General features: G+C 42.0%; 2 protein-coding genes across 7 annotated transcripts; one reads left to right on the forward strand and one right to left on the reverse strand.

Annotated features, from left to right (window-relative positions):
- rmc1 (regulator of MON1-CCZ1) lies at positions 1-14,370 on the forward strand. Of its 2 annotated transcripts, XM_087148339.1 has the most exons (18): positions 1-135; positions 410-544; positions 1,623-1,784; positions 2,687-2,743; positions 3,262-3,420; positions 3,921-3,989; positions 5,048-5,151; positions 5,998-6,087; positions 6,681-6,750; positions 7,327-7,362; positions 8,299-8,464; positions 8,719-8,831; positions 9,121-9,190; positions 9,632-9,738; positions 11,194-11,391; positions 12,008-12,181; positions 12,688-12,913; positions 13,318-14,370. In XM_087148339.1, the coding sequence occupies exons 3-18, from the start codon at positions 1,701-1,703 to the stop codon at positions 13,389-13,391; spliced, it is 1,797 nt and encodes a 598-aa protein (XP_087004465.1). In that variant the 5' UTR covers positions 1-135; positions 410-544; positions 1,623-1,700; the 3' UTR covers positions 13,392-14,370. The 2 variants fall into 2 exon arrangements, with proteins under 2 accessions (XP_087004465.1, XP_022089512.2); XM_022233820.2 differs by lacking the exon at positions 410-544.
- On the reverse strand, positions 14,033-26,333 carry LOC110978666 (leucine-rich repeat-containing protein 34-like). Of its 5 annotated transcripts, none has more exons than XM_022233825.2 (11): positions 26,279-26,333; positions 24,846-24,996; positions 23,994-24,011; positions 19,385-19,574; positions 18,697-18,780; positions 18,440-18,568; positions 18,211-18,342; positions 17,046-17,164; positions 16,629-16,784; positions 15,823-15,949; positions 14,033-15,254 (listed from the first exon to the last, which is right to left on the reverse strand). In XM_022233825.2, the coding sequence occupies exons 2-11, from the start codon at positions 24,959-24,961 to the stop codon at positions 15,099-15,101; spliced, it is 1,227 nt and encodes a 408-aa protein (XP_022089517.2). In that variant the 5' UTR covers positions 24,962-24,996; positions 26,279-26,333; the 3' UTR covers positions 14,033-15,098. The 5 variants fall into 5 exon arrangements, with proteins under 5 accessions (XP_022089517.2, XP_022089518.2, XP_022089520.2 ...); XM_022233826.2 differs by having other exon boundaries at positions 26,274-26,308; XM_022233828.2 differs by lacking the exon at positions 26,279-26,333 and adding an exon at positions 25,910-25,928.
- Between the last annotated feature and the right edge of the window lie 71 nt (positions 26,334-26,404).

A 26,404-nucleotide genomic window follows, 5' to 3' on the forward strand; every position in this document is an offset into this window, starting at 1 on the left:
CGTGTTTAAATGCGGATATATGGAAGCAAAATGGTGGAGGAACACAACTTTTATATTGAGCTGTCGTCAAATCCCGTTCGATTTGAACCGATAAGCAAAGCAACAAATGTCTTCTACGATGAAGTCAAACGCCAGGTGAGGAGTGGCAGAGAAATGTGTGTAAATCTATGGCATCTGAGTGGCGAAAAGGGAAATATACTCTTGCGATTGGAGGTTGTTCCATTTTAATCGCACTTTGTACAGAATACATAGATTTGAATGTTTTCCTCATCTTTTGCTGCAATTCAATAAAAATAACCGTAACCTTTTCAGCAAGGGGGCAGATATTCATAGCACATAAACAGTGAAATTTCAGGCATATTTGGTGTAAAGATGAAGAGTTTGGTCAATAATTCAAATTTTCCCCCAGGGGCCTAAGATGACGAAACGATTTTTGGCCCTCGCAGCTTTGAAAGTTTGAGTCCCAAGTGACATGGAACAGCCACTAACTGACCAATCAGAGAGAAGAACCAAGACTCAGTGATGTCATCCTGACCGTGAGAATGTACATGAGCATGATGATGGCAATAATGATGGATTGGGTGTTTGTTCTTTCCCTACCTCCGTGCATTAAGAAACCGTATGCAGTCGGCAGGTCAGGCTGGTTTCAGATCACCATTACTAGTGCTGAGTGCTGGCAATGATGGGCATATTATGCACAGAGTAGGCGTCCTGGGTCAGGAACTTTACCCTCCTTTAGTTTTACAGCACAAATATGCACAAGTGCCCAAGGTCACTCTCTTGCATGTTGGTGCAGTGCACAACACGACACAGCTGTGCTTCTTTGAGGTGTTTACCATGACCCAAAGAGTGACTTCAGCATCGGAGGGTTAATGTTGTCTTCCGTGTCTTCCCGACCCCATTCCCAAACTGCCCTCTCTCTCACCCCCAGCACTATGGGGTTCATCGTGTACCACGTTCCCATGAGTGGACGATGAACCCGACCAGCAGTTGTGGGGTACCTCCCGCCGCCTCCTCCCACCCCGACGTCAGGATTTCACTTTCATAGCTTTGAGTTTTGAGGGGAAAAAATCCCCGTCCTAGGCACAGCAAGGGCAGCGTCTCTACATGTACATGTGTATGTACACGTATGCCAGTGCTTTTGGAAGACAAATATTCAATCTATGTTAGCGTCAGCCAATCAGGAAGAGTAGGGACGTCACTAATTTTATTCTACAGCCATGACAGTGGTATATCCAGCATCAGAGAGTAATAATATTGGGTCAAATTGAGCAGGGAAAATATCCAACCATTTATTCAGAAAATGTACTTTTCTGACCAGTCTCCAAGGGTTGTATACAGGGTGTCAAGGGGTGACCATGTATGGAACTCTTGGCCTTTACTTCCCTGTTTTGAAACAATCTTTGGCTCAATTGCAGCATGCCCCACCCCTCGTGTATTCCAACCTCTCAGCCGGCTGGGTATGGAGTGACAGTTGACTGCCCAGACCTTCAGACTTCGTAGCCAAGTAGCCAGCAACAGGGTTTAATTGTCTGCTTAGCTTTTGGGATGTATAGAATTTTTTTTCTCAACTCGTTACTCGTGTTCGTTGGGCATTCCTTTGTTCTTGCTTATGCATTTAGGTCTTTGCGGTGCGCTCGGGCGGAGCTCTTGGCGTGGTGGTCAGGGGCCCGGATGAGAGAACCAGCACCACATTCAGAATGGAAGACAAGGGGCCCGTCATCTCGATCAAGTTTTCCTACGACCTGAAAATTTTAGCCATTCAGAGGTCACAGAAGACAGTGGTACGCAGGTGTTACACCTGTCAAAATTTTCTCCATTTCAGTTAGGCGGATCAAACTTAATTGCTTGTTTATCACCATCACCCACCCTGATCCCTTCTTGATTTCTTTTGATATTTGATAAAAAGTTTTTGTTGTTTGAACAAAAGTCCCACCTTGCAGACTACTCCACACCAAATCGGTGCTGTTTCTTTCTCCGTACTTCCACAGAATTACCTATATGTTCCGTCGTGTACTAATCATTTCATACTGTGTACGCTGCCGCGGGATGATCTCAAAGGTTCTCCCAGCCAAGAATTTGGACTTTGACTGATGATAACATATTTCGATTATCCTTACTAAATAAACGTGAGATTGAGATGGATCCCATGTGGAAAACAAAATCTGACTGAATGTACCCACTTTGTAGCCGACAAAGTTTCACTAGTTCAAAAACGGCGTATTCCTTCAGCCTTGTTTGAGGTTCTCAGCGCTAATTTTCAAAGAGCATTTTTCTTCTGTGCTTTGGATGTATTGCACTTGATGTTTGCGTTATTGAAAGACCCTGGGGTTACACATAATTTCAAGCATGTTATAAAAGGGGACATTCAGTGTATTTTGTTAGTGGTTAGGAAATTTTAATGTTGTGATGCTCTGTACGTTACCGCCCCGAAAAAATTAGCTTGGACTTGGCCTGGACTAGTTGAAAATGTACAGAATGTATGGCAGTCCATGCACAATTTATTCCTCGGTTTTAATACTGACGGAATGAGACAAGTTTGAGTAAAATATCTTGCCCAGGGACACAGTGATAGCTACCTGGGTTTGAACCCTTACCCACTGATGTGGAGTCATCACCCTAGACCACTAGGCAGCACACTTCATGAAAGGTTACTGTTATGTTGCAATTTTGGGTTTCATTTCAGGAATTCATGAATTTTTCCAATCAGATGGATTTGACAGAGTACTCCCAGAGTTGTAAGGTAGTATTTAAAAAGAAAAATTCAGGATATTGTATTGTATTTCTTTACACCATTAAAGGTATTATAAATTATTAATTATTAATTTGTTGGAGTTTGTTTGAAATGTATGTTGTTTAGTATTTTGTCAATGCGCGGCAGTGCAAAACTACCATACCTTTCTCAAAATGCTTTATTTGAACAAATTTTGAGTTGATAATTGAACACAAAAGCATTGAAACCTGAACAGTGTCTTCCCAGAATGACATCACGGCAACAGCGCCCTCATCAGTTGTCCACAAATTTGAAAGTTGAAAAACCGCTCTCTTCAATACAGCTAGCCCAAACAGAAGACCAAACAGTTGTTTATTGAAGAGGAATAAAAGTTGCAGAAAAAGTGCGCCTGATAAAAATTCCTTGAAAGGACCCAAGTGGCTTCCGTACACGTGTACGCATATTTACACATATTGTTGCTGCATTGCCAAGCAAGTCAGACGTGACTTAAGGTTCTGTTCCTCTATTCTGTTGGCTGATACAATTAGGGTAAAAACACCAAGATTATTGGCTTCAACTGGACCAATATCAACGAGGTGGTCTTCATCACCGACCACGGCTTGGAGCTGTACCAGGTTATCCCCGAGAAGAAGACGCTGAAGTCTCTCAAGAACATCAACATCAGTGTCAACTGGTTCGTCTTCTTTGTAAGTGATAGGCTAAGATGGCATCTTCAAAGTCAGAGCCACGCGAGAGGCCTCTTTCAACCTCACAGTCAAAAAAGTTTAAGAGCCTGTTATTTTGATCCTAGCAGAATATTTTTCAGTGAAAGGTTGTGATCCATTAAATACAGAATCCATTACAGAAAATGATCACATCTTGCATTCTTTCATTTTACATTATGTGTTCAGATCAAGTGCACATTTTGACGGATGTGAAAAATAGGCCTGATGGGTTGTAAAATCAGTTCTTTGGTTCGAAAAGTATTTGAGTACGATAGTTGCTTCAGTCAGGCTCTTGAAAGCCCCTTTTCAATGTGTGTCTTCTGGAGTTACTCGCTTTCAATAGATAGCAGTGGTACTCATTGCATTGGTTGAAGCATGCAGTTGATGCAGGCAACGACCATAGTGACGTTTAGGTGCATAGTCGGAGACTACTGTCTTTGCAGCAAAATCTCTTACTATCTGTAACATTCTGTGTTGTCCAGGCTGACAGCTCTCTGCTGCTGCTGTCTTCATCAACACTAGGCAATGTACTCAATCCGTTCCACTTTAAGGTAAGCTTTTGCATTGAAATACTAATGTACTGGTGTTTCATGTTACACCTGCAGTACATATAAGCGACCGAGTCCCACAAACTGATTTTTCAGCAGTGCCTGTTGATATGTGTTTGTATTTACTGCAGTGCTAGTCAATATTTGTTACTATTTCTGCAGTGTCAGTCAATATTTTTTACTATCGCTGCCGTGCCAGTCAATATTTGTACTATTACTGCAGTGTCAGTCAGTGTGTGTTTATATTACTGCAGTGTCAGTCAGTATATGTTTATATTACTGCAGTGCCAGTCAATAGTCGTTTCTATTACTGCAGTGTCAGTCAATATTTTTTACTTTCACTGCGGTGCCAGTCAGTATTTGTACTATTACTGCAGTGTCAGTCGGTATATGTTTATATTACTGCAGTGCCAGTCAATAGTCGTTTCTATTACTGCAGTGTCAGTCAATATTTTTTACTTTCACTGCGGTGCCAGTCAGTATTTGTACTATTACTGCAGTGTCAGTCAATATATGTTTATATTACTGCAGTGCCATGCAATATTCGTTACTGTTACTGCAGTTTTAGTCAATATTTTTTACTGTTACTGCAGTGCCAGTCAGTCAGTATGAGTTTATATTACTGCAGTGAGAGTAATCAAGCGTGATAAATTCATTTTCTCTCTTTAGGCAAGGTTTTGTTGAAATTCTTTTCAATGTAATTTTGTTGAGCAATATAAAGGCCAGTTCATCCTTGTGAACTTGATTTTGTGACGTCTGATCAAATATGGATGCTGTAGATTCGCACAAGTGGAATGCATTTCAACTAATGTGAAATTCACTGCAAATTCGCTTGGCTTTCCAAACCACTTAAAGAACGAACTGGTTTTAACAGTGTTGACTAGCAAAGTAATGCCTACTGTACACTGTTTTGTTGGAAATCCTCTACTCTACTTCCCCTAACTACCAATGGTGTATGGAAAAATCATATTGAAATTGTAGGATTTGGGACTGTCAGGGCCATATATTATATACATAATTACATTTGCTTCAAATTGAAAATGTGTTGTTTGGTAACATAGGCTAGCACCGTCATCAAGATGGCAAAGTTTGATGTGGACTTGCCGCAGGTCCCCAAGCCAGCCAAACTCTGCCTCCTGGAGCGAGATGTCACCATCGCAAATCTGTAAGTGTGGAAAAAAAGTTGAAATCTGGAAAAATAATAACCGGGTCCAATCTCCCGAGAGAGGTTGTGAATGTTGTTGGTGATCTTTGGACCTTGTGTCTTTGAAGAGGATACTTTGCTGCAAGTATTTCCATGTGATTGGATCAATGCAGTAACCTTTTGAGGTTGACACAAAGAAGTTATAATCCTACCAAGGCCGTTTTCCAATACTCGACTTGGGCTCCGTCTCAGGCTTCAACTGTTTTTAACTTCCTGACTTTGAGGTTATAAGCGCAGTAGTAAGTCTGATAGTGCCACAAAATATCAAGTAAGATGCAAAAGAGCCAAACATTACGGTACTTAAATTTAAGTTAAACGCTTCAAGCCCACAATTGAAGATTAGTTTCCCACACGAAGCTTGAGACGGAGACGACGTTGAGTATTGGAAAACGGCCTAATTGTGTGTATAATGGTTATAGTTGTGTGGCTCTTAATGAAAGGAACTTTGAATAGACTGTATTCATGTGTCGGCTTCTTGAATTAAAAGTGAAGTAAAACTTTTTCATTTTGGGAACCTGAGAGTAAAATAACAATCAGGAAATCAAAGTTTATACAAATTCATGCCAGCTTTTGTTTAGGATAGTTTAAAATTGATGATAATTATATCAAGATATTTTGAGGCGTGTATACAAAAATGAAAGTGAGGTTTGGAACCCACAATAGTCTGGCACCACCCCATTTAGCAGATTACATAAAACATGATGGATTCAAGGAACAAGATACAAATGGCTTCCCCATGAATAAGGTCTTTTGCATTTAAAATTGTCCTTCTGTTCCCTGTTTATATTTGAGCATTTTCTTCTTTAGTTATGGCCATTTATACATCGTTGTCCTGCGGCACCAGCCTAGAGGTCCCAGTAGCAAAGGAGCTGAGATTGTTCTCTATCAGCTACAAAAGTAAGTTTTGTTCCTTGATACTGATTAGAGTGCAGTTCTGATTGGTTGGTGATTGGTCATGTGACGATTCTGATTGGTTAAGGATCTGTCACATGAGAGTTCTAATTGTTTGAGGGTTTGTTACATTAATAAAGGTCTGATTGGTCGGGGTCTATCATATGACAGTTCTGATTGGTTCATGACGTGTCATGTGACAGTTTTGATTGGTTCACGACCTGTAACGTGACAGTTCTGATTGGTTCGTGGCCTGTCATGTGACAGTTCTGATTGGTTCATGACCTGTCATGTGACAGTTTTGATTGGTTCATGACTTGTCATGTGACAGTTCTGATTGGATCACGACCTGTCATGTGACAGTTTTGATTGGTTTGTGGACTGCCAAATGACAGTCTTGTTGATTGCTCTGCAAGTAGCCTAAGAATGAGATTTGTGTTATTATTCCGTTTGGACTGTCTTCTCTACAACAACATTTGATCGTTCTCCATGTGTGTCTTCCTATTCATAAGGATCCAGGTTGTGATGACAGAGTCATTCTTACCAGAAGAAATATATATTTTGTATTTTTTATTGAATCATTTGCCTTCCGTTATCAGGGAATCACCCGCCAAGAAGACGGATGTCCTGAAACTGAACATGTCTGGTCGCTTTGCTGTCAATGTTGTCGTAAGTGCTAGTTTGCTCATCACAATTCATGCTTTGCCCAGACCATGGGCGGATCAAAGGGGGGTGCCACTGGGGGGTCAAGGCCTCCTTAAGAGAACCCGGAAAAAACTTTGTTTTGAAAAATAATGACCGGTGAATTTTTTTATATATTTCATTTGCCTTAAAAAAACGAGTGAAAAGTCCCCCAAATTTAGTCTCACTCCTCAGAAAGAGCCATAAAAGGCACGTAAAAGATTTCCAAATTCCCCCCTTTCCCTAACCCCAACCCCCCAAATTTGGCCCTCCTGAAATATTTGTCGTGAATCCACCCTCGGCTCTGACCATTGTTTTAGCTTATGGAGGCCTTAGTCCATGGCAAGTCTAGTTACAAGTAAATAACCAGTCAACATGGTCAAGTCAGAAGCATTGAGCCATTAACCTTTTCTTCGGTTAGGTCATAATATGTGCAAGTTAAATTTCTTTGCAGATCCACAAGATCAGGCCTTAGTCTAGTAGTTCTGTTCTTAGTTTGTAACATCTGTTTGATGAGCAGAGGTTAAACAAATTGTCAAACGTGACGGTTTGCTTTTTTTGCAGGATAACTTGGTTGTCGTGCACCATCAAGCCTCAAAGGTGAGTCCTGCATTCGGTGAAATGTTGTAAATCCCTACACTCAGCAAATATCCCCCTCTCTGACGACAGAGAGAGAGACTCAGGTGTCTCTGTTTCAACAGTACATGCTCAAAACGGAATGTGTCTTGAGGTCATTTGAGGACATCAGTATGTGAGAGGTCGGCCCTGCCGGTTCGGCCATGCACCGACTTACACGCACTAAACGCAATCTGTTCTCTGTCCCAGACATGTGTATTTCTCAATGGGAGTTGCTGAGAAATTTCCCCGTCTTTGTAGAGCGTACAATGTACAGCATGCAAGTCTGGAGTTAGGAGACTTTGAAAATTTCAAACCGATCATGGTCCATGTGCACAGGAACCCCTGCTTTTTGAGATGCAGAAGGAAGCTGAGCTGACAATTGGATGGTATTGCCATTGTGCGCATTCAGATGAAAAGAAGCCATTAGCCTTGCCCACTGTTCATACCTGAACCAGTGCACGTACCTAGTGTGTGGCCCAAAGGGATGATATGTTTAAATGAAAAAGTGTTATCTCTCCATTAGTCACACTGATGCTAACTAAGCTTGTGCGGTGCTCCTAGCAATGAATGCTTACAAACCTGAACCTAAAGATTCCTTAACTTTGAGGAAGAAATGTCTCATTTCTTCTAATTATTCAGTCCTACATTGGTATTGTCACCAAACGTCACTTTCAGGAAGTCTGAGTTATTTTAGGTATAGCTGTGCTAGGAAGATGCGTTAGTAAGGATGCATCTTAAGTGAGGATCAGTTATGGATCAAAGATAGTTACTTTGAGACTTTCCCTTGTAAAATCAATCCGTGTTGTTCCAAACTTAATCATAGCAAAATTTGGTTGCAACTTTACTGATGAAACTGAAGATAGATTGCTTAGTTTGGATTACATATATACTGAAGAACAAATAACCCGGTTTTGACAGACATCCATGATATTTGACATCCGGCTTCCGGCGACCGAGAACGACGGTTATGTTAGCTACCACCATCCAGTTCTGGCACCATTACCCATCAGGCCCATCAAGCTGAGGGTTCCTGGGATACCCACGCAGACGGGATTTGAGATGCGCGAGGTCAGTGTTGACCTGTGTATCCTTTATGTACGACCTTGGAATGATCGTGGGCGGGGACTGTAGGCATTTTGCATGACACACTCCTGAGACTTGCAGTAGGGCATACAGGTGTGAAAATTCTCAGCAGATGTGCTGATTCTAGACTTATGGCAAAGAAATTTGTCCACGACCTAACAAAATGAGTTCAAAGTCACCATCGCCACTTCTGACTTATAATATGAAAATATCTTGTGCTGGAAGATTTTCTTAAATGTAGCATCTGGTACCCAGACTCCCCCAACTGGGTGGTTTTTCAGCCCAACACCGTGATTGACGCCCGACTGGGTTGCTTGTGGCATGTACACCTCAGACTGGAGCCATTGGTCACGATGATCCCAGACAAGGTGAGTTGAGCCCAGACAAAGGAAGACAATCCCAGACAAAGGAAGATGATCCCAGACAAAGTACGACAATCCCAAACAATGCAAGTTTGTCTCAGGGTGTTGACTTTATAGCATATTGAACGAAAGTAAGTCCTGGGAGCTGGTGGTGTATTTCTGCGTAAATTGTATGGTGTGTACAAAGTCTATGGATGGTACATCACTTCCTGGTGCACCAAATCGTGTACATCAATTTGTGTCGCAACCGATAAATTGTTGATCTGATGTTCAAAATGTCGCATTTCATTTGCAGTGCCGTTTGATCGACTTCCTGCTTCTGAGGAAAGAGAGCAAGAAAGTGATTCTGTCCGTCTGCAAGCAAGGTGGGTACAAAGACTGAAAAAGGCTGATCAAGTTTCATCTCTTGCTGCACAGTTCCCACGCTTTTGTCCTGCAATTGGTTAATCTTGTGGCAAGTTTGAGCGGCAGTGATAGTTTACCATAGTTTGACCAGCGTCATTTGGCTGGTAGAATGTTGGCTTGTCTAGTTGACCATTTGGAACCAGGCCCAGGGGCATGGTTGTATTGCTGGTTATAAATAGCCTTTATCACAGTAAAGCACAGAGGATCGTGGTCATGGTCAGTAAGACACACAGGATTGAAATTAAGAACAGGAAGAATGCATAAGGTGCATCGTAAGAATTGCGTTCAATGTGCATTTTTAAAAAAGTAGACACGTTCTTCATAATTTAACACGTTCACTTTTTCTCCCTTACCTGTGGGGTTCTATTCATAAAAGTTAATTTTTTTCTCCATGTTTCCAGTCTTGTTGCCAGGGCAACAGTGTAGCCTAGCGATCATCGCTAGGATGTTTGACAAGCTCAACCAAGTCTATCGAAACTTCCTGGAAGAGGAACAAATGGCAGCTCAGGTATAACCTCAGACCACAGTTGCTTCATGTTCTGATGAAAAAGGAAAAACATAAAGGAGGAAAAAACCTCAGAACATGAACCCCAAACCGCAGCATACTGTTCAGTGATTCAATCCAATCCAATCCAATCCAATCCAATCCAATCCAATCCAATCCAATCCAATGCAATCCAATCCAATCCAATCCAATCCAACCCAATCCAATCCAACCCAATCCAATCCAATCCAATCCAATGCAATCCAATCCAATCCAATCCAATCCAATGCAATCCAATGCAATGCAATCCAATCCAATGCAATCCAATCCAATGCAATCCAATCCAATCCAATCCAACTATGAGGAAGACTTAGGCTTTTAAAGATTGCTCAGCATCAGGCTGTTATAGACGAATCCACTGACATTGCACTTGACATGCCTGATGGCTCCCGTCACTGGTGGTCAAAAATGTGTTGGGTTTTTAACTAAGCAACTGTCACAGAAGAGTGACTCCGTCAGATAGCTGTCAGTGCTTACCGCCATTAAAGGGGGCCATTGCAATTAACCAATGATGGTGTTACCATGGTTACCGGAATTGTCTGTACTCTGGAGGGAACTGAGATGGTCTAGAAATGTTCAGATGTTGTGAGCCCAGTGAGCAGGGTTAATGATGATATATATGTGCTATATTGTTACATAGACTTTGCGCCTTATACTGTGATATGATTGTAGTTATCTCTTTAGGGCGTTGAGTAAGTACAATGGCTTGTGACTCGACTCGAGAATGGATAACTTGTGTTTAGGGTATTCTGTAAATTTGGGGTCCAAAAGCTTGAAATTTCTATGCCTGATCGGTTTAATTTGACGTGGAAAGATGACAGGAATTGACATCAAACTAATTCTATTTGTTTGGAGGGTAATTTGAATCACTCTTGGAAATTAAAGAGCGTGTTAGAAACTTACAAAATCATATCTCAAATATGACAGGGACAAACAAGAAATTAGTTTTCAAATTTATAGAAAGACTTTGGATGTTTGGTTGTGACTGCATTTAAGTGACCAAGTAGATAATTTCCAACTAAACCTTGCTTTCAGAAAACACTGATTTCAGGATTTAATGTATCGGAACTTAGGATGCATCTGAAAGGTCAGGCATGAACCCCAAGCCCACTGTCTGAGACTACAGTATTTTGTGAAATCTGTTCTATATATTTTTACTTAAGCATGGTAGGATTAGCTTTAGCTGCAGGGAATATCAACCAATTTTTTTAGGAGATCGGTTGCATATTTCACAAGTAGGAGTCCTTTACACTGGTAACGTCATACTTTGATTACATGTGCACTTAGTTTCCAGTGAAGCCAGTGGGAACCCACGGTCCACTGATGAGCACTTGAAACAAGTTTGGCCTCATCAGTTGCAGACGTGTATTAGGGCATGTCGTGAAAAGTAATTTTGGGGGATTTTTGCCTCGCTAACAGAACTCAGAGGGTGGCGGAACTCCCCGAGCAGCAGCTACGAGACCCCCCACCGCCAAGAAGATCGTCATCGACCAGTCGGACATGTACACGCATGTGCTGACGCCAGTGGCAGAGCGGAAGGATATTAAATACAAGTTTGTGGTCGCCGTGCTGGTTGAATACATCCGATCGCTCAACCATTACCAAATTCCCGTTCAGGTATCAAAAATAGTACTTGAGTCTTCAGTAGTGTATACCTCATACATTTAGTTGGCCACTTTGAATCAAGAGCTGGCAAAATTGGCTGCTCAAGATGTTTAGTTGGTGCTTGGATTTTTTTCACAACACGCCAGCCTCAATGACAGGGAAACTTTTTTGGCCAGAAGATACTGGCCCAATTATGATCCAACCTAACGTAGTGAGTCACGAGTGACGGGAGTCACCCGAGCAACTTTTGAGTGAAAGGTCTTTGAGAGAATCTTTCAACAAATGGGAATCCTCAACATTTTGCACCCATGTAATTGTCCATTGGCATCAAGATGCAGGAATGACTGACACATCAAAACGATTCAATTTGCTCTTTCTCACATAAACTAAAACAGATTTACACAATCTATGGCCTTAAGACTCATTTTGCTTGATCCGGTTCACAATTTAACACTAGTCAGGTTACAGAAACTGTCACTTGAGATTAGTCAGTACAAAAGTAACAGCAATACTCTGTGTCCCCAATTAAGTTCAAAGTCTGCTCATAACGTAGAACAGAATCTTGTCAGGTTTAGCGCAGTTAGGGCTAATTTCGTTGCAACCTTTGTGGTTTCCCCCCCCTGCATAGCACTTCCTGTACGAGTTGGTGATCAACACCTTGGTGCACCACAACTGTTTCTACCAGCTTCACCAGTTCCTGCAGTACCACGTCTTGAGTGATTCCAAGCCCATCGCTTGCCTGCTGCTGTCGCTGGAGAGCTGTTACCCACCAGCACACCAACTGGCTCTGGACATGCTCAAGGTATGCAGCAGTGTTGTGGAACACAGACTCATACAGCTACTCATACCTGAGTAAATGTTGTTTTGGTGCTCAAACTCCTACTCATGAAAATATACTCGCACTCACAAAAAAAGGTGCCCTTTTTATTCTAATTTGCACTCATGCAGAAGTACTCATACTCGTGGAAATTTATACGTACTCAACCTGCAGCACTTCCCAACTTTTTCCCGATCTTTCGTTGTTTGACAAGTAAACAAATTGATTTGTCTAGTTGGTTATGGGTACCCTGTCCTGTAATGTGGAACCGGTTCAAAAACTAAGCCCAATAGACTCCATTCCAGTCACAGAATAAAAATTGCCAAAACCTCCGAGTAGATTTTGAAGGATCTTTGATAGGGTTGAGATTAAATCTTGAGACGTCTCACATCTGAGATCAATTTTAAATCGCTGCACGCTTTCTTCATACTCTCTTGAAGGATCTGCGAGAAACGACAGTTTATTAATACTTGGTTTGCTTTCAAAAACAGAGGGTGACCACGGCCAACGAAGAAATTGTTGAGGTGCTACTCTCCAAAAACCAGCTCCTTGCTGCGCTGCGGTTCCTTCGTAGCGTCGGGGGTGCGGACAGCGCGTCGGCGAGGAAATTCCTGGACGCGGCCTTGAACACGTCGGACAGCATGCTGTTCTACACAGTCTTCAAGTTCTTTGAGCAAAGGAACATCAAGCTTAGGGGACATCCGCAGTTCATGCCTGGTAAGCTTGAAAATTTAGGGGTATTCACTCTCTGCTAACTGCTTGCCTCCAAGAGACCACTTTTCAAGTTTCAGTCAATTTCTTACGTAAAGAAGTTAATGCAATTAAATATTTGCCCGTGGATATATTTGTTAATTGTTGCACAAATGCAAATGAATCCGTAAGCTCTGTAGAATAAAATTCATAGTTATTCATTGACATGGCAACGAGTTCAGTCACGTACTTCTAAAGAACTGAAAACTGTTGCCAAACTGAGTTCCATGTTACAGTGTCCACAACTGTCAAATTTTTCCCACAACGCATTGCATGTTAAGCCAGACTTGGGCCTCGACAACAGCTCTTTCCTTTTCAAAACTGAGCAAAGTGAGAGCAGTTTTGGCCTTCGTTTTTTCTTTTTTTCCTAGGTGAGCATTGTGAGAAGTACGTGAAACACTTTGAGGTGACATTTGGTGTGGAGTCGCTGGCCCCAGTACCTTGACACCTGCCACGCTCATGAGGAATGTCTCTTGTATTGTGGCCATCTTGGTCAAGTACCCTGAATACGTGGTGGTAATGCTGAGGAGTGCTTTTAAACACTTTAAAGGGACCTGACTGTTCTGAGAAGGAACGTCACGTGAAGCCTTGTAGGCTGTTGTGTTACAGAGGAAAAAATAACAGCTGTCTGACATGAGGTTTGTACTTCATTCCAAGGTCTGGTATCAAGACTCCAGTTGTGAGTTCCTTAAATGAGGGTACAGTGAAACCTTCCAGTTTGAAATGATGCACTAAGCTGTAACTCAGTTTTTGTCGAATGTCAGTTATAAAAAAGTTATTATACGACGTTTACATCCCACTGACATGAGGCAAGTTGGCTATACACGAGTTAAATGTGTGCAATGAAATATCTAATTTTCTTCAATGGAAATAATGGCCGTAGATGTATATTTCTGATGTAAATAGAAACATTTTCAGTGTTCATAGTTTGTGTATACCAAATACATCACCCTCTGTTGATAATGTCAGTGATTTTTGTTTGACAAACTTGTATAACTCTCACTTTGCCTTTGCACCTTTTTAATCTAACATCTCTTCTGATTATGACTAACGGTGAAATAATGGACACTCAATCTCTGCATCAAATCAGAGTCTAATCAAAGTCTTATTCTTTTGAGCACAAATATATACAAGGTTGAGTGAGAACTGGACGGAATGGGAGATTATGGGGCCCGTTCACACTTGACACGAAAGCAGTTGTAGACTTATAACGTCACGGCCTCGTCACTTCCAAATGCATTTTCACTCTCAACAAATCACGCTGTGTGACATGTTTTGTGACATGGAACTTGTTTGACATGTCAAATTCGTGTAAAGTGTAGACGGCCTCAAAAGACTCAATTAAGATGCAAGAAAAGGATACAGTAAAATCTTAGTGAGAAATTGTACATTCATTTGCACAAATAAATTATTTACATAATTTAGAGAGGTGGTCATCGGTGCATTTTCTTTCAATGACTTCCATTTAGGAGTGGTTACGAACAGTGACACAAATATTCATATTTGCTGTGTCATATTTACAACGGGTCCCAAACAAGCGTCTTGCGTAAATGTATAGAGCTCGTATCTTGCCTTTTTGTTATGGAATAGCGGGCTTGGTAAAACAAAAAGCATGTGATCTTTAAATAAACTTATTGACAGCATCAAGTGATGACTCAAATTTTTGGCAAAATGGTAACATTGACAAAGTTCTAAGCATTAACAAAAGTTTCCAATCCAGCTAGTTTTCACAAGAGAATACTAATGTCAAACTTGTTACTGTTTTTGGGGTGGGGGTGATATGCACATGTATTAGGCAAGAAAGCTTTTGTAAACGGGAAAAATGTTTTCGCTACACCACCTTGAAAGGATCTTAGCTCGCTCTGTTGTCTAGGTACAACCAACCGGATGCCTAAACCACATCAACCAAAACATGGTGCAATTTACGAGCACTGAAACGAACCTATATGTACCCCATCCCTCGAAGCCTGTTCACTCCTCACTTCACATGGATAAAATTTAATGTGAAGTAACTAGTCTCATCAGTGAAAAGAAATCCCAAATGTACAACTTGGATAAGAGTTTCCATGTATTTCCTCAGCCGGCGACTTCGGGATAGCATCCCATATCTGCGGCCGTTAAAACTTTCTTGAGGTTTGGTGTGGAGTGGGTTTTACTCTGCGTCTGGACCGTAGAACGGTGTCCAGTAGTAATGACGTCTGATGCCGTGATTCAGTTCGGCCAGCATAACGTGGCCGTCGACGACGTACGGCTTGACGTCTGTGTTCTTCATGTCCAGTCGGCCGGACTCTATCAGGCTGTTAAATGCCTGATGAAAAGGACAATGAGAGAATGAATAATTGATGGCACAAGGCGCGGCAGAAGAGCCCAGTTGGCAACCATCACACTAGCAGTGTTTCGCTGATGGTTGTTGATTTTACTGACACGAACCATCACAAACCCCAGAAGTTTGTGCCAGCATGGAGTCAGTAATTAGAGTGAAACGTCACTTTGTTATTTGTAAGTCCTTGGCATTATTAGAAGTGTTGCCAGTTGTGTTTCTTACACAGTTGTTGAAAGCTAACTGGTTAACAAATGGAAAACACTTTTTGCTCGCTGAAAATCAGAATGTGGCCCTGTTTTTAACTCCCCGAGCTCAACAAGATGATTCAATTTTGGTAAAAATGATGAAGCTCATGTTGGAGAACGGTACTGGTACCCTTGTGGCTGAAGCAGCTAAACTTTGAGAGGAACACACTGCCACTCTTGGCTAAACCAATTAATTCAGATGTCTCTATGGTCTTACAAACTATGCAAATGACAGTCTTGCCAGCCTGGTGCCACATTTCAGGGATTGCCAGTGCACTGACACCAGAATATGAAGTCTGGCTACCTACCACACATGCAAGCTCTTCCAGATGGTTGCCCCATATGAAGACACTGGTCAGCGTGGCGTTGTTGTTCATGGCTCGTGCTATGGCGCACAGACCGGTAGCCTCAATTTTGTTGCTAGTTATGACCAACCTGAGAATGTTACGGTAAGCCTTGTTTTGAGTTTTGGCACTCTACACTCCATGGTGAACTTTTGCTTGTAACTTGTTTTTCATAACTCGACTTTTGTGTCTTCCCTAATGTTTGCAGAGTATTTCAAGATGTTTTGATACTAATTTTTCGTTTTGATTTATTACGTGGGTGTTACATAACGAAATATAGCCTCGGCGCTGGTTCATGGCCGCTGCAGAAGCGTACATGAATGTGATTTTGTGACCACAGATCAAATAGTGGCACCGCGACTTTGCCAAAGTTGAAAACATTTCAACTCCAAGTAAATTTTGCTGCTGATGTTTTGTGACGTCCAGGTCACTTCATTTTCCTTTCGGCCTGAAGTAGGAATTAACAGCCTTTACAGTTGAAGTTTTGACCAGGAATGTGGCATAGAGGTAGATATTCACAGAGCTTGTTGCCAAAATTGTCTTGGTTTGTGAATTTGAGACCTAGCACTTGAGTTTATAAACTTGCTGAAAACACTCATAGTATTAGCTGAAATTCAATTTATTTGGCCTACTTTTGTCAAGGACAAGAATTTAAAGTTTGAAATTCTTCTCTAGGTTTTCAAGGCCTATGCAAACTGTTCTCTCTTAGCAGGAGCAACCACGGAGAATAGTGGCTGGGCCAACTGCGATAATCTCACTTGAAAACTTACGTCTTCAGGTTTGAATTCAGGGAGATAAGAGCCTCGCTGAGGCTGACCGCACCATCGTCCTCTATCCTGTTGAAGCCTAGGTCCAGGATTTCCAGGGGAGTGTTAAGCTTGAGGAGCTTGGAGAAAGCCTTGGCGCCGTCCCGCGTGATGCGATTGCTTCAAGAAGACAGCAAAAGACAAGGAACATTCCTTTATGACTACTGTGCAGCATTAGAGTACTTAATTCATAGGTGCTAAACGGAAATGGAATGGTTCTTGGAGTGGGAGTGCCAGTTGCAAGGTCATCAGGCATTGGCCATTATTTAACAGAGTGATCCATTAATTTGTGGCCTTAAAACCCTCTCAACTTATGTGCTAGCTTAAACCTCTTGACCATAGCTTGTCTAGTACATGTACATTTTCCCACATGGATCATACCAAGCAAGATCGAGATACGTCAGTGCGATGTTATGTTGCAGGGCCTCCACGAGACGTTCCGCTCCAAAATCCCGGATGTCGCATTTTTGAAGGTGGAGCTCCTTGAGTGTGCTATTTACCTGAATAAGAAAGAAAGGACGTCAGTTTTAAGCAAGTATTGAGATATACGTACTGAGACTGTAGTTGTGTCTCTCAAATGGGTGACTATAGCGTGAACAGCATGGCCTCTCGCCACTGTGGCCCGGGTTCATTTCCCCGTTAACCCCTTGACGACAGGAATTTCTTTCCGAAAGCCGACTCCAAGACTTCCAACCTCGCTTGGCCATGAAGGCCACCTGCCAAACTGCAAATTCTCGGTTTGTGGCCCTGCGTGCTCTGCGCGCTTTGAATTACATGGTGAAAAGGCTCATTGTTCGGTGGCATGCGGCTCTACTCACCCTTCCACATTCCCGTTGCCTCTTTTCAAAGTGGGGACTATTGTGAAGCTGGTGATTATGATGCAAATTTGGTCTTTTCATTTCTGGGCTACACACAAAAGCAATTACCATATGTACAAGAGCCAGGGTCTGCCTTCTTTCACCGTGTTCGCTTGAGCGTGGACCGAGAATAATAGCTGAAAATCAGGCTGAGGATCTCAATTTTTACAGCGGCTCTTGCCGCGTCCCGGTGCGAAGGGGTTAAGAAATATGTGAATAGAGTTGTTTGTTGATTCCTTCCTGTGCTTTGAGGGCTTTTCTCTGTCTTTCATACAGTCTTCCTCCCTCCTGAAAAAATCAACACTTTTGATCCCTGGTTGTACTCTGCAGTCTGATGTCATGTCCTTGGCAGATCCTGTCTGTGTAGCCCCTTTACATGCTGTCAGATTGACCACATTGTAGCAGCACTGCAGCTGCCAACAATGATAAATAGCTTCAAATAAAATTTCCAAAAATACAAGTTTCCACAAAGTAACTTAAAAATAAGAATCCAAAATTACTGCCCAATGCCTCGACAGGCACTGAATTTGGCAAACCTTTGTGAACATGCTAATTCCATAATTTTGCTGTTCGCAGTGTCCATTTTGAGAATTATTTTGTCGCAAATCTATTTTGATTGACAGTTAGCTGGGTTTAAAACAATGGGCCAGCTACCCAGAAGTCTGGTTTTTACTAGGTCTTGTTTTTACCTTGAGCATGAGGGACATGTGGACCGTGGTTTCCTCTTGCTGGCTGAACAGTATGCAGCGATTGACGCAGAGTGCTTTGAGTGTGGTGTTGTGATGGAGGACGGTGGCAAGTGCTATGACGCTCTGAGTGCCCTGGAACAGGGACGAAAAAAGAGAACCGTACTTCAAGACACCACAGTAAGTAATGAAGGGAGTTTCTTACAATTTCTCTCTCAAAGTGTACACTTACCAAGTCGGCATCTCCAATGTCCAATTCTTGGAGGGCTGTGTTGACCTGTAAGCAGCCAGCCAGGCACATACCACCTTTGTTCTCAATCTTGTTTCCGTTCAGCTTCAGGGAGACCAACGTTTCATTCACCTGGTTGATGGAGAAACCAAAGCCCCCCAACACAATATAATTATGTTCAACAGTTTACTTGCGCACAGGGAGGCAAACGGAAAAGTGCAAGTACGAAGCAGTTCCGAAGTCTCTCGAGTAAATCTTACCTGCAGCGCTTTGGCAATTTTCTCGGCGCCAGCTGGTCCAATGTCATTGCTCTGCAAGTTCAGGGTCCGTAGCGCACAGGTTTCCTGGATTAATTCAATAAACAGCATGTCTCATCTACAGGCTCGCTTATTTGTCTACGGTCATTCCATAAATTCAAAGTCCAATTTTTTTCTAGTTTCTGTCACATCTGACACATGATTTTGTAAGTTTAAAAAACATTTTTAATCTCCAAGAGTGATTAAGCAATGCAAATTACATGTGACGAGAATAAACCTATGTTGAAGTCAATTTCAGTGATATTTTCACGCCAAGTTACACAGGTCAGGTGTGACAGGTACAGCAAAAATATCTCTCTTTAGGACCCCAAAGTTTTCGGATGACTTAATTCCTTCTATCAAAAAATATAAAATCACTTTTTTAAGACACAACAAAACATCGAAATGCTGAATTGGAACTGATGAAGCTGATGAGTCTAGGACCTAGCTGAAAGTGCCAGCTCATTATTGATTGGTTCATATTTAAGTGAAGGAGAAGTGAATCTTTGTTTGGATAGAAGTAAAAGTCGCAATGAGAGGTAGCAATTGTTGATGATTAAATTTTCTGTTTTCCCTTTCATGTCCCACGGAGCGTGGATTGACCATTATTTCTCTTTCAGATACTGTGGTGATCTCATGCATGGCCACAAACCTCCAGCAACTTGCCGATGTGTACAGCGCCCTCATCTGTCATGTTGTTGTACCGCAGGTCCAGGCCCGTCACATAGACGTTGTTGGCCAGGGTCTTGTAGAGCGCCAGCATGTCGGCGTCGGTCAGCCTGGTGTCGGTCAGAAGGTAATTGTTCCCGCGTAGGACGATATCCATGTTGTCCTTAGGGTCTCTGTCATTGAGATGGAAACCAACAGGATTAAAACAGAGTACGTGTGCTTTTTTGGTGTTGTTGAATTTGGGTGCATGCTAACCTGCATGTGTACATGTAATTCCTCATAATAACCTGGCGGACCGCCGTAGCTGTCGCACGCTTCTGCTGGGCAGGTACACGTACTAGTTTGACACAAACTTTCTCTGTGGTAAATTTTTTCAGCCATATTGGAGTCTAGCTGTATTTTAGAAAATCTAAGTATCCACCAGTTTGGTTTAGATAAGGCAAGAATCTTCTTATCCAGATATTAATTACCCATTCAATACCGTCTTAAATTGGAGACAATTTGCTGACAGATCTATATTAACGTCTACGGAAAGAGGATGTCACAATTTGCCATCCCATGTAAATCTATATCGTGACAATTTGAATGGTTTTGAAAAAAAATTGTCAAACATACAGCATTATGATCAAATAATAGCCTGCCACTTGGAAGCAATTAGGCATGCAGACCTCATCGTGAAAATGTAAAAAGTACTCCAAAAAATGAATTAAAACAAACACAACACGTGCATGTATGTGCATGGTGACTTGTCCTGAGACCAGGAATGACGGCATCAGTCCCCCACAACAAAGTCTCTGCAGTGCTTGAAGAGAAACAAATGTCAGGGCAGGAATTTCATTCTTGAAGGGGCAAGGCAATTTCTCATTTGCAAAGCTAAGTAAGGACACTTGTATTAGAAAATCAACTTGTCTATGGGGATATTTCAATGGGCATTGAGGCAAAGACAGGTTGCGCAAAAGCAGTTGCCTCTGATGCCTCTGTGAAGTTCCTGCCCTGAAATGTGTACTCATAAGAGACCTTGGTGCTCCAAAGTAACGTTTCTAGATTCTAACATTTTGTAAAAAGGGAAATTTATCATGTTTTCTCTGACCAGAGGACCAGAAGTATTACAATTTGTTGATTTTAAACTTCATGCCTCAGTGCATGACTTGGTGAATTCACAACTCTAGTGATGCATGGACTTATGCTCAGAGGCAGAGATGACTTCAGCTCGGCCAAAAGTATTGATCCTAGTCTGACTTGGCACGTTTTTTCTCCACCAATCTAAGTTTCGTTCTCCATTTCAGAGTGTGATTCATGGAGTGTGGAATGCTGTCTTACAAATGACGATGGACACTGAAATGCTCTCCATGTCGTGACGAGGCCGTCACAGAAATCTAAAGCAGACACTGAAATGTCACAGTATGGTTTGAGATATCGATATATGAATGTCGTAATCATGTAAACTGGTTATCGGTACCGCTGAGGGCATCCATGTATATGAACCGCGTAAAGTTGAAAATATGGTATCTTATTACCAGCCAGGAATTGAAAATAAACATTCCTAACTTTCAGAAAAAATAACAAAAAAAGCTGTCATTTCTTTGACACAATACGGGTGATTCACAATAGTGCACCTGCAAGGGCTTGCAACGCGTTGGCCAATCACGATGCGCGAGATCTGTTGACTCAATGCGCATTTGGAAAGGGTCGACAGATTTCGTGACTGGCGGATGCGTGGCAAACTCTTGGAGGTGGACTATTAGGTTTTTCCTGTGGGTCTGCTGTCCATGCAGGTATGTTAATACATGTCATTAGATACGAATAAATTAACTGGCGTTTTCCTTGCATGCATTTTCTTTCCCAGTTAGTTGGAAATATTACTTCTGAGGGTTTTAAAATGTACATGCACAATTACAGCTCAAACGCAGTGCATTTCAGGCTTAAGCAAATGTTTATGTCATGCCTTTGATAACGTGAGTTCGTTGGTCCCATTTCAAGTTCCTGGTAAAAAAGGATTATCGGCAACTTTCCAACTAAATTTTCAACCCTTATACGTGTATCACATTTCAAAAATTCGATAACGTGTGCAAGCAAAAACCAGACTATTATCACGGTGGCGTAACTCTGTCCCCACCCCTGGTGCCCCCATTAGAAATCTGTGAATAGTCTCCATTAAAATGCAGCGGCAGCAACTTATTTTCTTGTGGTGCCCCCTTGAAAAAAATGCATTCACCCTTGGGTGTCCCCCGGAAATTTAGCCCCGTAGTTACGCCACTGTGTCTCCACCGCAAGACCCCGTAAGACCACTGTATGACCAACACAAGAAGGCCCGGTGCGAATTCAACTCACAATTAAGCTATTCAAATGATCTGCAACAAAAGTATTCTTTTGTTATTATTCACCCTGTCACTTGTGAGTGGTGGCGGTCTTGTGTCTGGTCTTGTTGCAATTGAATTGGCTCTTTGGTCTTACAAGGGTCTCAACCTCAACACTAGTGAGTACTGTAACAAACCCCAATTTTTGCTTTGAGTATTTTGCTTCTTTATCGAACATCAGATAAAACCCAAACCATGATTTTAAAAAAAGTTAGCAAAACCAAACTGTGACTGCTGTAATGTGGGACTTTTTTTTACACCATCAGAGCTGGGGGGTATCTTCAGCCCTGCCTTGTGTATTCGATATACTCCTTAGAAGTCCAGACTGTCTGACCTACATCACGGCAAACTGCTATGTTCAACGATGATTTACTGGGGTGGTGCGCGTTGGACATGGTGTTTTTGCACCCTCAGGGAGCATGACACCCTCGGCCTTGCCTCTTCTGCCATGCCCCTCGTTTGGGTATTGATGAAACATCATGTCCCTGGAGTCTACACGCCACAATGGCATTTACTGCTGTGCTGTTGGACAAGGAGTTTTCACACCCCTATGGAAACCTTGCCTTTGGATGTCACCCTGTGCTATGTGCCATGTCCCTCATCAGAGTAATTGACCACTGTACTACTCTCAACTAAAACTACACTACTACATATGCACACCTCTATGAGCCCTTTTACACTACAACCTCTCAAGCCAGGTTGAACTCAACCCTGGGTGAACCCATGATCGCCTTGGGTTGAAAATTGGATTTTTCAATCCGGTGTTGTTTCACACTTGCTTCGTACGAATCGAGCTTATTAGGGTTAGTTCAACTGGGAAATGAGTACGAAAAATTGTCAACCCGGGTTGAAAATTCTCAACTCTGTGTCCGGAGCAAGGTTAAGGTCAACCCCCGTTGAAATCAATCTCGGGGTTGACGCAGGGTCGGCAAGGGTTGAGCATTTTCAAGTGAGAATCGTCACCAGTTTTCAACCCTGCGTCAACCCCGAGATTTGTCTAGTGTGGAAAGGGCCTTATAGGAGAAAAAAACTACATGCACTGTTTCTGTCTACTACAAAGGAACAATTTGATGCTAAATCTATAAATCTACATGGGTACGATTCACAGGTAGGAAGAAAGAACCACAATAGGGAGATTGGGACAAGAAGCCTCTAAATATCTAGGCACCGGTACCTGATGTTGGCATTGCTGTGCAATTTTTGAAAAGAGGTCTGAAGGAGAAATTAAGGGAAGGAATGAGGGAAAAGTAAAGGCCTACAGAACAAAAGGACCCCTGCACACTCTGACTGAGAGTTTAAGAGTGATTGTTTCAAAATAAATAAGACGGCTCATGTCTTGCAAAGATATTAAAACAATACCTAGACAATATGAGCATGATGTAGGAGATTCACATGACACGTTTCCCCTCTGGATGGGGGGAGAGTTTTTCAAATATCTGTTTGTTAAATCATTCGCTGTGAGATAAAAACCCTGCTCCGCGCTGTGGTTCTGCACTTCTGTGCTTGCCAGGCTGAGGTAGTGCGATGTGGAGAAGATTTCTATAGTTTAAAATTCTAGGACCAAATTGTAGGGCTATCCACGTGACCCCACTCAGTTCTGGTCCCATAAACACAAGTGCGGTTTCCACAATCAGGCAAGAGATTGTGCGAGTGTGCATGTAAATGCCAAATACATTCCGTGTACGCTTTGCAAGAAGATTGAGAAGTACATACATTTCCCCAAACAACGACTCCAAAAATGCAAGTAAAAAACCACGTCCTCCGTGACATTCAACTGCCCTGCGTGTCAAACCACAGTGGACCCCATTTGGCCACAGTCTCACGTCTCCATGAGATGCTCCCTCAACATAGGATGTATTCCTATAAAAATTCCTGGCTACACCCCCATTTTCTGACAATGCCACTCCCACTATTTGCCTGGACCCATAACACTTTGCAGATCTGGCAAAATGTGAACTCGTAGGTAGTGCAAAACTTGGAAAAAAACTACTGAGCAAAACGTTCCGATTCGTCTGGAATTTTCCAGCATCTATGTAAGACAAATGCTCCCTTCGTTAAGACAAACAAAACTGACACTATTTTTGAGCAGGTTTTTCGATGGGATGCATCACGTGATTAACTGAGCGATGAAAAAAATTCGTTCAGCTGTGAGCTTGTGTAAAAGTTGACATCACATCAACAAAATGAATAATGGTGGCCAGCCGTGCTGCGAAAAAAAAACAACACAATACTTACAGTTTCTTCCTCTCTCGTCTGTGGGTTGAGATTCAATGGTAACGTTTCCAAAAGAAAAGTAAGAATTGAGAATTGGATAGCTTTGCAACTGTTCAGAGAACAACAGATAGCACAAAGGAAAAGTCTGAAAGCAGAAACAAACAGTTTTAATGACAGGTTCATTAGAGAGATGAGCCTAATGATCAACCTTTGCTGACAGTTTGAAAACCGGCAGACGGAAATTCTCCAGTTGTAATTTTGCAAAGGAAAAAAACACTTCATATGGTATTCCAAGCTGAATCATTTCAAAATGAGCGGCACCAGGTTGGTGTTAATTTTTGCAGATTTTTTTTTGTGAATAAGAATCCTTTTCGTGCTTGACATTGCGAGATATATGAAGAAAATATAGCCATCTCATGTAAAACCCTACAATCATAGAAATCCATTTCTTTCGTATTGCTGTGTCTTATTTAGCTGTGTGATGCCATTTACATGTAAAAAGAGGACAATAAAAATTCACCAAAAACAGAGAGTTTAAACTTTTCCTTCGCCAAAGTCATACTTGTAGTTTGATCTCCATTCCATGTTTTTTGCAAAAACTAAATAACCTTGACCAGTTTACTGGAAAAATTATCAATCATGTTAAAGTCGCCAAAAATTGTCTCATCATCTTGGGTTAACACAACAGATTTCTGGCATCAACTATTTCACTTCATTTGGTCATAAAATATGCCCCCCTGTCCCTATTTATATGACAGTCGGCCATCACAAAGACTTAAGAAGACAGAAACACAAACTTCAAGGGGAGCAAAGAAAGTGGAAATTGAAGGAGTGCTCAAGTCACAACACAAGTTTGGCAGCTCAGAAACTCACATTATTTGGTCATCTTTTTCTTTCTCCAGTACTTTCATTATGAACGCCGTGGGTTTGACGCCCATCTCCTCGCACACATCTTCATATCTCTTCAGAACTCCTGATGGGTCAGACATTTTGGTACGCTCAGCTTGATCCTGGCGGCCAGCGACTGTAAATTAAAACAAAGACACACGCATAAAATGAGACATGCAATTAGACCCATTGCTAACAAATGGAAAATCTGGAAAGAAACTGCAACTTGGGGTGGGGTCCAGGGAAGGGTGGAATTTAAAAGGCCCCTAGCAAAGTGCGGGTACATTTGATTGGTGGGAGAGTTTGATAGGCCCTGATTACCACTACATGAAAACGCAGCTCCCTTGTAACAATAAAAACCCTGTGTAACATGTCATTCAACCACCGTTCCACCTCCATTGTAGCTGATCAAACAATGTCACTGAATTTTTACACGCTCTCTACCGACAAAAATCAGGCAATGGTAGCTACATGTAGGCCCTAGTCTAAGCCTATGTTCTAGGGCTCACGCCTAGTAGTCCGAGTAACCTGGACTCCACAAATTGCCGTTTTTAACAACTGGACATGGTCAGGTGACAGTAGGGTCCAAGTACCTTCCATAGGCTTTCCATCCCATTAATCCATAATAGCTCAATCCCCGAATCAAAATCCTCCGAATTCAGGAATCAGTCATCGTTAAACTTTACCATCATTATTGGAATCTCCGATTCTCACCTAATCCTAAGCCGCGCGCATTAGACAGTTTAAGGATTGTTTTAAAGGTGAATTCAGAGGAATTTCGATGTTGATTCGGGATATGAGCTATTTTAAATGAAATAAATTAATGGGACATGTGGGGTGGAAAGCCTGTGGAAGGTACTTGGACCCTACTATCCCCTGACCATGTCTAAATGTTAAAAAAGGCAATTTGTAGAGTCCAAGTTATCCGGACTAGTACTACAGTAGCTAGGCTACAGCCCAAAACTGTGTAATTCTGACCCAACAACTACACAATAGGCCTACACAGTGTGCACGTTGTTTGGGACATTACCAATCGGTGAACATCTCACCGTGTCGGAGCCAAAGTCTGGCTCTAGAGTAATTCATGAAGTTAGACTGACTGGTGATGGTGTGAAGTTACATGTTAATCATTAAGACATTATCAAGGAGGCCCAGGTGGACTCCCTGATCCTACTACGTTACGTCAGGTGTAATGAAAGGAAGACAACGTCCAACCTGGGCCAGAGGCCCAGCCAAGTTTAAGTTATTATGGGTCTAAAAGTGAAACGTCTGAAAAGGGGGAATCAGCGTAAGCTTTAAATCTGTTGTGGTCAAAGTATACACTGAGACTATCTAAAATTCATGTGCTGCACAACTAATATAATTTCAGACTGCAATTGGATAATAATCACAACATTTTTAGATACGATTCACCTCACCACACTAAGTAACAAGATATCGCTGCAGGTTGCTACAATAAACAACTGACTGAACAATGACAATAGAGGGCGCCTCAAATGCTTCTCGTTTGTAACTCAGACGTTACCAACGATGGTTTCGTGAAT

This window comes from Acanthaster planci, linkage group LG18 (genome assembly GCF_054643075.1).
Source record: "Acanthaster planci isolate LZ-2023a linkage group LG18, COTS_SCS, whole genome shotgun sequence".
In the NCBI taxonomy this organism is placed as follows: domain Eukaryota; kingdom Metazoa; phylum Echinodermata; class Asteroidea; order Valvatida; family Acanthasteridae; genus Acanthaster; species Acanthaster planci.